Source organism: Alexandromys fortis, unplaced genomic scaffold (assembly GCF_014885135.2).
Source record: "Alexandromys fortis isolate MF-2015 unplaced genomic scaffold, M_Fortis_MF-2015_v1.1 scaffold_33, whole genome shotgun sequence".
NCBI lineage: Eukaryota > Metazoa > Chordata > Mammalia > Rodentia > Cricetidae > Alexandromys > Alexandromys fortis.
The window spans coordinates 11,598,283-11,611,116 of NW_026067917.1; the positions used below are offsets into that span (position 1 = coordinate 11,598,283).

Here is a 12,834-nt window from a genome sequence, read left to right on the forward strand (position 1 = left end):
CATACTTTCTGGGCACACTAGATCCTCAGACTGTAATAATACCTTGACTGTGAACCCTACCACCCATCACTTATGTCCCGATATTCACAACACCTTGGTCCTCTGAGGCACTAAAGTTTACCACTGCCTGTGAGCTTGGTGGTCTGGGACTTAGGCATGGTGTTCTTTTTCCTAAAATTAGAAGTGGAACCCAGGGAGGAATGCTAGCTGGATCTCATCACAGGGCTTCCAGGGGCAAGGCCCAACCAATAAGTGGTTCAGATCATGTCTTTTCCTGTAGCCCTGGGAATTACTCCTAGTGTTGCCACTGGAAGAGCAGAGCTGACTACATCCCTAACTACATATTATCAGTTTTCTTCTCAGTTTATCCAGGACCTCTAATGGGTGGCTCAGAGCACCCTCACCCTCCAGGGCCAAATAGACTCACTGGCGTCATAATTTTACAAATTCAGTGAGAATTCGATTTGCTAACAAAAGAGAAAGATGGTCTCTGCCAATTCCTCAGGGAGGAGTGTTGTTTATATGTCAACTAGTTGGATATAGTAAAAAGATAAGCTCTGACAATTCCAGACAGTTCACCAAAAGATGTAAGGAACAGTGCAATGCTTCTGGCTATTGAATCATTGACAGTTTAATATAGAATTGGGTGTTGCCTTACTTTACTTGATTTCAACCAAAAGGCTGAGAAGTGATGGGTGCTGCCTTTGTTAACCCCCATCCTACTTTTCTTACTGCTACCTAATTAGCACCCTGCCTAATAAACTTCTTATCTAGATTTCTTCAATAATATTAAAAGATTGTCAAGCCTTGGTGGCTATGACTCCAGCTATGCCCTGACTGTGAATGACAAGTCTGCCTCAAGGACGTCAATGCCTCCAATCAGCAGTAACTAGTATAAGGATAATGTCACTCCCTTTCCCAACCCTGTGTTGTTGTTAATAATAAACACTGGGAAATGAGGAGTAAAAATTCTACTACCAGTTCTAGGTTTAAAAACTTAACAGTTAAAACCTACCAATCCCTGAGATTAAAATTCCACTATTCCCTGGGTTTGATTTGAAATTCCAGTAATCCCTATTCTATAAATCCCCACTTTGGAAAACTCTGACCACTAGTAAACTCTATATAAACCTTGCCTCCTGGTCAGTTTCCGATGCTTCTCCCTGAGCAGAGGCAGCCTCCTCCTTGTGTCTCTTCCAATAAATCTCTTGTGTGAGGTATGTTGTGCAGTGTGACTTTGTAGCATTCCTTTGCCCTTGACTGCCAGGCTACCTTTCCCCTCATACCTGCAACACCTCCATTGGGAAGTCTTTCTCCTCAGACATGTAGAACATTTCCCCTGGGCAAGCCTCTGCCCTTAGTACTCTAACACAAAAATCTCACAAATACATGGCCTCTTCCAGACCAACACCTATTAAAAAATTATTTCTAGAAAAAATGTATGGATGATCATGTTAATCAAAAATAATATAAACTCAAAAAGATAAGCACTACATTATCTCGTGTATGTGGAATCTAGATTTATCTATGTGCGTGCGCATGCATGTTTGTGTGTGTGTGTGTGTGTGTGTGAGTGTGCGTGCGTGCAGGCCTCACGTAAAAATGTAAAATAAAAACATTTTTTTGCTATTTATTTAGAAATTCAGGTATTGGCTCAGTCCACAGCAATTCTTCATTTGAGCAGCATCCTGACCCATGTGTCTCAGATAAAGAAAATGTACTGGATGGTGAGAGAATGAGGAATGACAGACACAAAAAACCTGGGGGCGGGCAGACTATAGGCTCTGACGCCACCACATCTACAGGAACGGGCACCTCAGTGTTTGTATAACGTACCTCATAGGTGAAGTGCTGATCTAGTCCCTGTAGGAGGTCTGTGTAGGTACAAATCTCTGGCTGTAAACATGGAGATGAGGGAGCAGCAGTTGGCTCGTTTTGAAACACACTGACCAATTGTCTGTAAACAGTCGTAATTGGCCAGAGAAGATGGCTTTGCCAATTTTGAGCCATATGGGAAAAATCTTTGCCAATTTCCTCTGGGTCCAAAGCCTTAATCCTTTTCAAGTCTGCGCCCTTATCACCAATCCACCTTCACTCAGGACTGCACTGACTTGAAGCTTGATGAAAACCTAACAGAACAGCAAAATAGTAAAAACGGCCTTATTAGAATTTCAAGTCATCACAAGCCTGGGTTGTGTGTGTGTGCATGAATGCATATCCATTCATAAGAACACATTTATATCTGTGAATCAGGACAGCGAGCTACGGAGTAAAATGTATATGTCATGATCAACAGGAAATGCTGAGGGGAAGATTGTTCCAGTTTCAAAAATGTGTAATTTAGTAATAAGAATAAAATCGCTTTAATCAAGTGAATATTATGATTTTAGAAAGTGTCATTAAAATTGAAATATCGTGTACTTTATGCATGCTGATTTATATAAATGAAAGGAAACATTTGTGCCTGATCATGGAATTAGAGAAAATATAGTTTCTCTTTTGTGAGTTCCTAAGTTGTCATAATGATTAAAGCCCTTGTAGGGAGTGCAGGATAGCACGAGGCACACTGACATCCATCAGAATAATGCTCCATTCAGCTCAACCGGCAATCAAAATAATTGTCAATTGTTAAAATGATTGGAAAAAAAGCTTAATTGCTATAAAATAATGGAAGATATATTCTCAACGTGCACTTATCAGCCAATTTGAACACTTGTAATATGCTTACTTGGGCTATAGAATTTACCCAAATTATGTCAGAAAATCCCCCAGGGGCCACACAAGGGAGGGAAAGACATCAAAACACATTCTTATGGCCCCCAGCTTAGATAAGCATTGGGTCTTTAGGGAGCTGTGTCTGGCATGCCAAAATGAAACCTCACTTTAATTAATAGCAAGGAACTTTCACATGACCCTAGAACAACATACATTGTGTGGCTTAACCTTATTTCTGAGGAAGCTGGAACATTAGCTCCAGGCTCACTCTCCTGCTGTTCCGACTCACACAAAAGATTCGGTTTTTCAAAGGAGGTGTTTTGTTTGAGCTAGAAATTAAAAACTCGAAATCTCAAGGTCAGTCAACCTGCTGCTATTAAACTTATGTGTAGCTAAATCATCTTTTGTGGATTTGGGGGCAATAACGAGCATCAATAAAGCATAGGTAATTTGCATCAGGAAGACAAATAGGATCTGGCCAAATAAAGCCAGGATGACTATGACCTTTCGAACAATGGCAATTTAGTTGCCTATCTGAAAAACCCTCTAATTCATATGAATTAAATACAGTCTGGAGGAGGTCGTTAACTGTGCTCTGCGTTCTCAAGTCAGCTGCCTGCCTTCTAATCACCGAGTCCATTACGCATTGTGCGGAGCATCATTTAAAGGTAAAACACCATAAAAAAAATCAGGGTGTACAGAAAATAGACGTTTGGAACTCACCACTATTTTGCTTAATGTTTTAGACAAGCCTCAGCAACTGGTGGAAGGTTTCGCTGTGATCTTTTGGGGGATGGTACCTGGTAGTAGAAAATTCTCTGTGGTGATGCTAAATGGTCTGTTTGGTGGCCTTGACTTTCCTGGCTGCAGAGATGAGCGCTGGTTCAGAAAGATATGTGTTTAGATGTTTAGATACGTGTTTCGAACGTGTCAGCAAGCCGTTGGCATATGGAAGTAGCAGACCTGAGCAGTGCTCTCTACAGGGTGGCTGCTGGAGATAACAGAATGCCCTCTTGTTTCTCATGCCCTAGTTGGATGTACTGGACAGACTGGGAGGAAGATAAAATAGACGACAGCGTGGGAAGGATTGAGAAGGCTTGGATGGATGGCTTCAATCGGCAGATTTTTGTGACTTCAAAGATGCTGTGGCCAAACGGCTTAACGCTGGACTTTCACACCAACACATTATATTGGTGTGATGCCTACTATGATCACATTGAAAAAGTCTTTTTGAATGGAACTCACCGAAAGGTAAAAGACAAGAGCTGATTTTTTTTTTTTTAACCTGCCGGCTTCTTCTTCCACAGAGCCTTGTTGTGTTGTGTTAAAAATAATTTCAAGTTTATTTTTATCCCTCTGAGGTGGCTGCCAACGGTCTCCATGGGGTGGCTGAAGGAACAGAGCATTACGCTGTGCAGCTGGCACTGGCCTCCGGGAGGCCAGGCCCAGCTCACTGCAGTATGCCAGGATTTGGGGGATTTTTAAAAGAAGCCCTCCTGGTAGCAGAGCTGTTTTTACAAAGCAGCCTTTCTACATTATGGATGGATTTTGTGTGACCAAACAACCCCTCCATTTGAATATGATCAATATTTGCGGCTGAAATTTATACAGAGTAATTAGGCTGCATTCATTTGAGTAAAGAACTTTGCGATGCTGGACCTGAGATGCAGCTAAGCATGGGCTGAATTCCAAGGCGATTGGTGCAAATAAAGGCGAACTTGCTCTAGTTTACTTTGCTGAGATCGTTGCAAAATGTCCTGGCATTTTGGGGCGCTGCTGGAAATTGTGTAGTTGAGGGGAAGACAAAGCCCTAATTGACAAAATCATCACCTTGCTCTTAATCTTCCATCATTAGCAACCGAGCGCCTCATGGAATGACTTCAACTTTGAGGTAAAAGGTAAAAAAAAAAAAAAAAAAAAAGAAAAAGAAAAAGTCATTTCCAAAATGTGTCCTTTGATGAATCCTGGACACATTCAGGATTCCAGATCTAGAATGGTGGGTTGATGCTACTCATTAAGAATTCTTTTAGAAAAATAAATAATACTGTAATCAGTTCAGTTGTTGGTTATCTCAGATTATGCTCAACTATTTCCCCAGATAAATACATTTTAGTAGCCTGTACAATAACGTCATGTAATTCATATCTACTGACTAAATATCTACGCTTCCTTTGAAGAGTCTAGCATATATTATATATAAGCATAATATGTTACCATACATGTTATATATAATGTGTTATATAAGATATTAATATTTATTCTATACATACACACAATAACACATATATAAATCTATATATTATACATACTAATATTGTCAAAGGGTATATATAATGTGTATAGTTTCACGGTCATCTGTTGAAATAACCAGGCTAGCTGATGATAAAACAATTATATTTTTACTTGTTAAAAGGGGAAAACTCACAAAACAGGAAACGAAAAATCCAAGCACAGCAATGTCCCACAGGAAAAAGCACAGAAAGAAGAAGCACCTGGAGGTGCACAGATTTTTATCCTCGGTCTCAGCAAAACCATGCCACTAAGACCCACCTCTTAAAGATGATTGGCTAATGAGATTCCCCATCAGTCATCATGTTTTAGGCTCTGATATATCTGATTCTTTCAGTATATCATAATTTAAATGGAGGACTCAATTAAAAGGGGCACGATAGCCAGGCAGTTGTGGCACACACCTTTAATCCCAGCACTTAGGAGGCAGAGACTGGCAGATCTCTTTGAGTTTGAGGCTAGCCTGGTCTAAAATTCGAATTCCAGGATAGTCATGACGGTTACACAGAGGAATCCTGTCTCAAAATAAGAAAAAAGAAACAAAACAAAATAACAAACCAACCAAAATAACAACAAAAACAAAACGGAGCATAAATTCAATTTTAATATATATTCCTTATATTTTGAATATTGATTGAAAAAAGATTTTGCTTTTATAAGGCAACATAGTATGATTTTATGAGTACTGGAAGGTAAGAAGGGATGCCATGTTTGGGATCTAGTGTATCCTCTGTCTGTAATCTCCATATGCAATATGAGTTGACTATTCTCCTGATTCCTCAACTTCAACATACAGAAGGGAATTAAAGAACAATACAACAACACAATCAAAATTTAGCCTCGTTAGCAAGTTATATCCATGTAAGGATTAAAATCTTTCCCTGTTCTTGTTGTTCCTTAGATTTCTTTAACTTTTATTGCCCCAGTTTCCACATATCCATTTAAACATTTCATTTCAATTGATCATTGGATGAACAACACGAGTGTGTGTACAAGACTGTGAGTTTGTATGTATATGCATGTTTATATGTATGTATCTACACAGTAGTTCTTCACATTAACTTCCACCCAAGGGAATAGTAAACATCACACAGAAGGGAGTGAATGTTGAGTAAAGCCATTGCAACATTAGAATTTTTGATCATACTGGCAGTGGCATATATGAGCAAAATTTAAACAGATGAAGAATTGACCATCTCCTTCAAATAGCATGCCAAACACACACACACACACACAAAAAACCCTCTCACATTGTAAAAATTTCTTTTGTAAATATACATATAAAATAGGAGCTAACACTATAGTTAGATTGTTCTCTGGTGTGTGTGTGTGTGTATAAATAATTTATTTTTTTTATTTATTTAAGTAGCTATGCTTGTAAAGGTAGTCTTGATTTTTTTGCAGCATATTTATGCTTATTTAATATTTTTCAGATTGTTTACAGTGGGAAAGAGTTGAACCATCCTTTTGGATTGTCACACCATGGGAATTATGTGTTCTGGACAGATTACATGAATGGTTCCATTTTTCAACTAGACTTGACGAGCAGTGAGGTGACATTGCTGAGACACGAGAGAGCACCCCTGTTTGGGCTGCAGATTTACGATCCACGAAAACAACAAGGTATAAAAATTTTTTTTTTCAGAACATTTCACATGTCATAATCCTTCACTATTGTTACAAAAATTTCTACTTTGAAAACGTTGGTGGTTTTATAATAAATATTACCTGGTCACTGTAGAGTCATTTAAATCTCAGAGCTTGTTTCCACAAAAATGTATTTCTTGTTTTCAAATACCCTGATTGAGGAACTCTAGCAATTCTGCTTAAGAGAAATTAAGGTTTTCCCAAACATTTCTTTTTTTCACATCATGTTTTAGAAAAAATCCTCTTCCTCATTAAAAAAAAAAAAGTCATCAAATAAATGGTTTGGTGAGCAGAGAACAAACCTTTCTTGCACTAAAAGGAAGACCTGAATAATTGAAATAAAGAGATAAACTGCACCTGCAGGCTTTATTGATATGCCTGCTTCACATTGTCTGGTTAGGCTCCAAAGGTAGTTAAAGAACGTGTAACGGATAAAGTGGAATTACCAACCCCAGCAGCCACATCTCATTAAATTCAGATAGTATTTTTACATTCTATGCTCATGTGTTATTAATATTTATTATGCCACAACAATCACCATGACTCATAGCTTAGATATTAAGCACTGAAAACAACTTAGTAATGATGTGGTAGATGTTTTATGATTTTTAAACAGTTGCTATTCCTTTATAATGTAGATATCCTTATAAATATTTAGTGTACATGCATTCCAATGCATTTAGAATGAATAATCCGCACCCTTAATTTTCTGATACATATCTTGTCAGTTGGGATTTTGGTAGTCATAAGGCTTTGAAAGGTGTTTGCATTAAAGTAGTTATCGTAAACAGACCATCTCATCCCTAAGCATCACCTTTCTTCCTTTATTAAAAGTTCCTTATCTACAGGAAAATCAAGTCCAAAGAATGCTAAATAATAATTGCTAATTATTGATTAAATTATCTTTTAAAAGAAAAAAAAAATGACACTATCTAAACAAGTACAAGAAATGAATAATAGAGAAAATTTCTGGAGAGGGAATCCCTTCATCACATTCATACCGGTCTCACAACTCTGGCCACACACATTTCCTTTGCCTGGCTGGAGGTGTTTCTTTCTCCCTCCCTATTGTTTAACTTCCCCCTCTCTGTTCTTCCCCTTCTCCTCAGGACTGGACAGTGGCCTTTGTTCTTCCTAGGCGGGAGCTCTACCACTAAGCCTTTTCCTTCCCTTTAGAACCTCCCACCCTAAATGTCATTTCTCATGTCCATTTAGCTGGAAGTCGTCTTTACAGTCTTCATAGAGTTCTATCCTCTCGTTCTTTTAGAAAGTTGGTTATTAAATTCAAAATGCGACGGAAAAAATATCTCATCACTACAAAATGAACTTGGGCTTAAACCCTGATCTTTGATCCTTTTCAAACTTTGGAATCATGAAATATTCAATGTAGATCACAAACATGTCTTTCACCAAACTTCTATGAGAATCAAATAATTATTTATTATAATAAAATAAATATCACAAGATCTAATTCATGTGAGACAACTCACAACTTTTTCCTGTATGACCTCACAGGAAAAATAATCATTTTAAAGTTTCCTTTCTATAAATGCATCTTAAGTATTCAAAGTAATAATTTATCAAAGTAATATGTAACAAACTATGTGACTCAAAAAGAGCATATATCTACCTTTTGAAAAATAATGGTTTTAGTTTTTATAAAAGAACTTTTATAAAAGCAATTCTTTCTTCAGTGATAGTTATTAATACGTGCTATCACTGAAGAAAGAATTGCTTGTATAAAAGTTCTTTTCCCTTTGTAATTCAAGAGATCATAATTATTAACTATGTGAATGCCAGTTAGAAATGATCCTGTTGTTTTACTTAGAAAGTATGTTCAGTCCATCGAATAGATTGTTTTCATTTACTTAGGTGGATCAGTCAATTAGTTTTAGTTTTCTACCTAATCGTCTTGCATCTAATGATTATCTACAACTATACTAATCTTTGAAACAGTGCAGTATAGAACGAATTCCTAGTTAGTACCTTTAGGACTCAAGTCAATGCTCACTGATTTTAGATAATCTACAGGAAGATATATGTTGTTTTCGATCTTTAATTGTATTGATCAAGACAATTACAAAGTTCAAAGAATTAAGATTTTTAGATATAGGCAACTCATTCTACAGTGGTATAAATTTCTTCCAATTGTCTTTTCTTTTCAACTTTTGGACATAAGATATTAAATTTTTGTTTGTTTGTTTGTTTGTTTGTTTGTTTGTTTTTTTCCGAGACAGGGTTTCTCTGTGGTTTTGGAGCCTGTCCTGGAACTAGCTCTTGTAGACCAGGCTGGTCTCGAACTCACAGAGATCTGCCTGCCTCTGCCTCAAGATATTAAATTTTTAAGATACATAGTGAATATACTTGGTATCCTTTGATTGGGATTTTAAAATTTATTTTATTTTATATGTATAAATGTTTTTCCTGAGCAGATGTTTGTACACTATTTTCACACCTGGGGCCTGAGCAGACCAGAAGAGTGTATTAAATCTTCTGGGACTCGAGCCACAGGTGATTGTCAGCTGTCCCATGGGTGCTAGGAATCAAATCTGGCTTTTCTGCAAAAGCAGGTTATGGTCTTACCTGCTGATCAATCTCTTCAGCCTTCTGTGAGCCTTTATCTAAAGGGTGAAATGCAGGAACTGAGCAGAAAACCCTCGCTTAAGAGTAGGCATCTCCATTTGTTCTTCCATTGAAAAAATGTTATGTATCTCTCATCCCGTGTATCCCCATGTGTTTCTGGCTCTCTTGCTGTCTCGTCATCCCTCCCTTTCTTTAGTGATCTAAGAATATAAGCTGAAGATTGTGATACATGTAATTGTGTGTCAACTGTATAATTCATCATTTATGTATACTATGTAGATATAAATAAATAAAAATATTGCAGTAATTACTGAATGTGTGTGTGTGTATTGTGATATGTATATGTGCAGGTGTGCTCATTGATCCTTGGCAGTATAGACTAGTAGATGTCTGAAACTATTTGCCCTTTTTTCTCTACCTTATGTTTTGAGATAAGAGTCTCTCACTGAGACTTTGTGATTATCATGTATTGAGCTCCAGTTCCAATTCCTAGGAAGGTTACTAGAAAAGGCCCCAGGATCCTCATGCCTCTGTGCATTTCCCTTAGTGCTGCAATAACAGTCAAACAAGACTGTTTTTTTTTTAAATGTGATTTCTGAGGATTCAAAATCAGGTTTTTATACTTGTTTTATGCAACCAATACTTTAGCCTCTGAGTCATATCCCTGCCTTCTATTGTTTGTTTTCTCACTATGTAGCTGGGCTATTTCTGAGCTTGACATCCTCCAGCCTAAGACTGATTAAAACATGAATCATTACACCTGCCTGGTACATGTGTTTGATTTCGTACTTTTTAAGAGGTTGTTGTTATTTTGTTTGATTTTTGTTGTTGTTGTTGTTGAGATAGGCCTCCTGTAACCCAGAATGGCCTTCAATTCACTCTGTAAGATGAGGTGACATTGAACTATTATTCTCTCTACCTATACCTAGAAAGGGCTGGAGTTAAGATGTATACCATTAAATTTGGATGAAACACTGTTTTTACTGTAGTTATATCAACAGCAATTTTTTTATTCACACTGTTTTAATATGAAGTTCTACTTGGCTCCCTATGTAGAATTTAGTAGTCAGAGAGCTGAAGTCCTATCTTTAGTATTTGAGACATATCGGTGTTTACCTGATGTGTGTGTTTATTTAGTAAGTCTGAGGTTTGTAATAAGGCCATAATCACATTTATCTCTCCCCAAGTTCCCCATTTTGGGAGTATTTTCATGGAAATTATTCAGAAATATTTTCTAGACTCTTATGTTTTGTTTTTCTTTTTACCTTTGTCTCATTACACAGTACACAGACACAGTAGTACAAAGTAGCCCCAAACAAAGCTTATATTTTATATTCATAAGCATCATATAATGAAGATACAATTCTTGAAATGAATGAAAAACATAGATTGTTTTATCCTTTATTCAGACCAACTGTATAATCACCCTTTCTGAAATGATCAAATTTCAGAAAATTTAATATTAATTGCAGGATAAATCTGACACCAGGTTCTCATACAGTTGGTTCTTATCTTTCATTTGGAATAAACACAATGTCCAGATTATCTCCTAACTAATAAACTAGAATTAACAACCCATGATATAAAAAAAACAAAATCCAAATTTGGGACTTTTTTCATATGTGGTACAGGTGCTTGTAAATTCATATGTGATAGAACATTGAAAACTAAAAAGTCCTGGAAGATTATAGAAGGCAAGAATTGTGTTTTCAATTATTTAAAAAAAAAAGAGTATCATAAAGCAGACAGAATGCTTTGTACTGGAAACATATTCTGCCACCTGGTAGAAATAAACATTCATCAGCAATTAAATTACTAAGTTCTATAACATGGAGGCATTAATCCAGAGTTTTCAAATTTTTTATTTATCATGTGTCTTAATTATTATTTGGTGGAGGTTGTAATATACATTTAAGTTTTCTCCCCTAAATATATAGGATATTTATTGAGCAAAGTTGTATAACTAAATTAAAATGAGAACACGAAGGCCTTTCATCATGATAAAATTGTTTTATAGCTGTGTGCATATGCACATCTGTCTCATCAATGTATTCACATCTTTATCAGCATCATTCCATGCACTAACAACTTGTATATATGTTCATCAGATTGTTAACTGACACTGTAACTGCAGCATCTATGAATACCTCGTTCCTATATCTGCATCCCATGCACTCATACCTGTGTTTATATTTATCTCTTTACCAATCCTGCATCTATAACTGTCTTTGAACTTACGCCTGTACCTGCATCCGTCCCTATGCTCGCACGTGTACCCACATCTATCTCTGTGCTCACACCTTGAATGTACACTAAAAATAGTTAGTCTATCATTCACATGGCTAACTCAAAGTTTCATTCATTCATCTACCAAAAACTCTGTGGCTCACACAATTCATCGTACTTCTAATTCTGGAAGAATTATGAATGGAGGGAAAAGACAAAGTTTGGAGCTTCAAAGAAACTCCATTGAACTTCACAGCTCAAACTGTTATTAATGTAGTTGTATTTCATATTTGAATATATATATATACATATATATATATATATATATATATATTGCTTCCAAAGTAAGTTACTCCAGAAGTATATATCTGTAGTAGTTTTGGTAAGTTGTTTTTCTTTTGTTGATTGAATTCTATTTTAACTTATGCAAGTTAGTTAAATAAAAGTATTGAGTAAATACACAATTCTTAAATTTTTATTAGTAATGATAAAGACATTATTATACAAAATATTTTTAATATTGATTAATCATTTCTCAGTATATGTATATGTATATATATATATATATATATACATAACATTATTCGGACACTTAGATATTGAATAAGTCTTCCTGAAACTGATTTAAAATCAAATATAAATTCTATTGTAACTATAACTTGATGAAGTTGAATGTAAATATGAGTTAATGAACTATGAGATGGATAAAGTACGGACTTTATGTACTGTGACCATTTCTCACTAGTCATTACTCATCAGTCCCATGAAATTTATAGATTGTTTTTGACAATGAGTTTGAAAAATAGTCATTAATGTTTTGCAGATAATTTTATAACATATCTATAAATGATGTAACTTCAAAAAAATATCACATTAGTTTTGATGTTAATATATTCTCAAAATGAAATTGAAAAATATAGTCTCTAAAATATAAAAAATTCTAGACTCTTCCAATAAGATATGTGAAACTATTTATGTTAATTTAACTTTGGAATTTCTATTAAGATAGTACAAAGACTAATTCTTCCCCTTCAGAATGTTGTATTCCAATAAGGAGAATATATTAAACTTCAAATAATGCTGATTTATTTCAGAATAGGGACATTTTTTATTCAATGGAAATAAATGTCACTCTATTGAGTTATATATTTTGTATATATCTTAAAAACATTATGTAACCTGATGCATTATAGTCAACAGTTTCTTATTTCTTACTGTTTCAGTTATATAGTCCCCCAAATACCGTGAAATTATTCTAATTTACCGAAATCTGGATGCTGGTAAAATTTGAATATGCAATTCAATGCTGCACATATTTTTTTAAAAAAAAAAGGGCACCTGAGTGTCCTCTAAAGCATTTACTCCACAACCATG

At 35.7% G+C, this 12,834-nt stretch overlaps 1 protein-coding gene across 1 annotated transcript in view; it reads left to right on the forward strand.

Annotated features, from left to right (window-relative positions):
* The window catches only part of Lrp1b (LDL receptor related protein 1B), a 1,445,827-nt gene that overhangs the window by 728,446 nt on the left and 704,547 nt on the right, over positions 1-12,834 (forward strand). Inside the window, 2 exon segments of the mRNA XM_050139953.1 lie at positions 3,747-3,966; positions 6,438-6,627. Coding sequence (XP_049995910.1) covers positions 3,747-3,966; positions 6,438-6,627 — 410 coding nt within the window.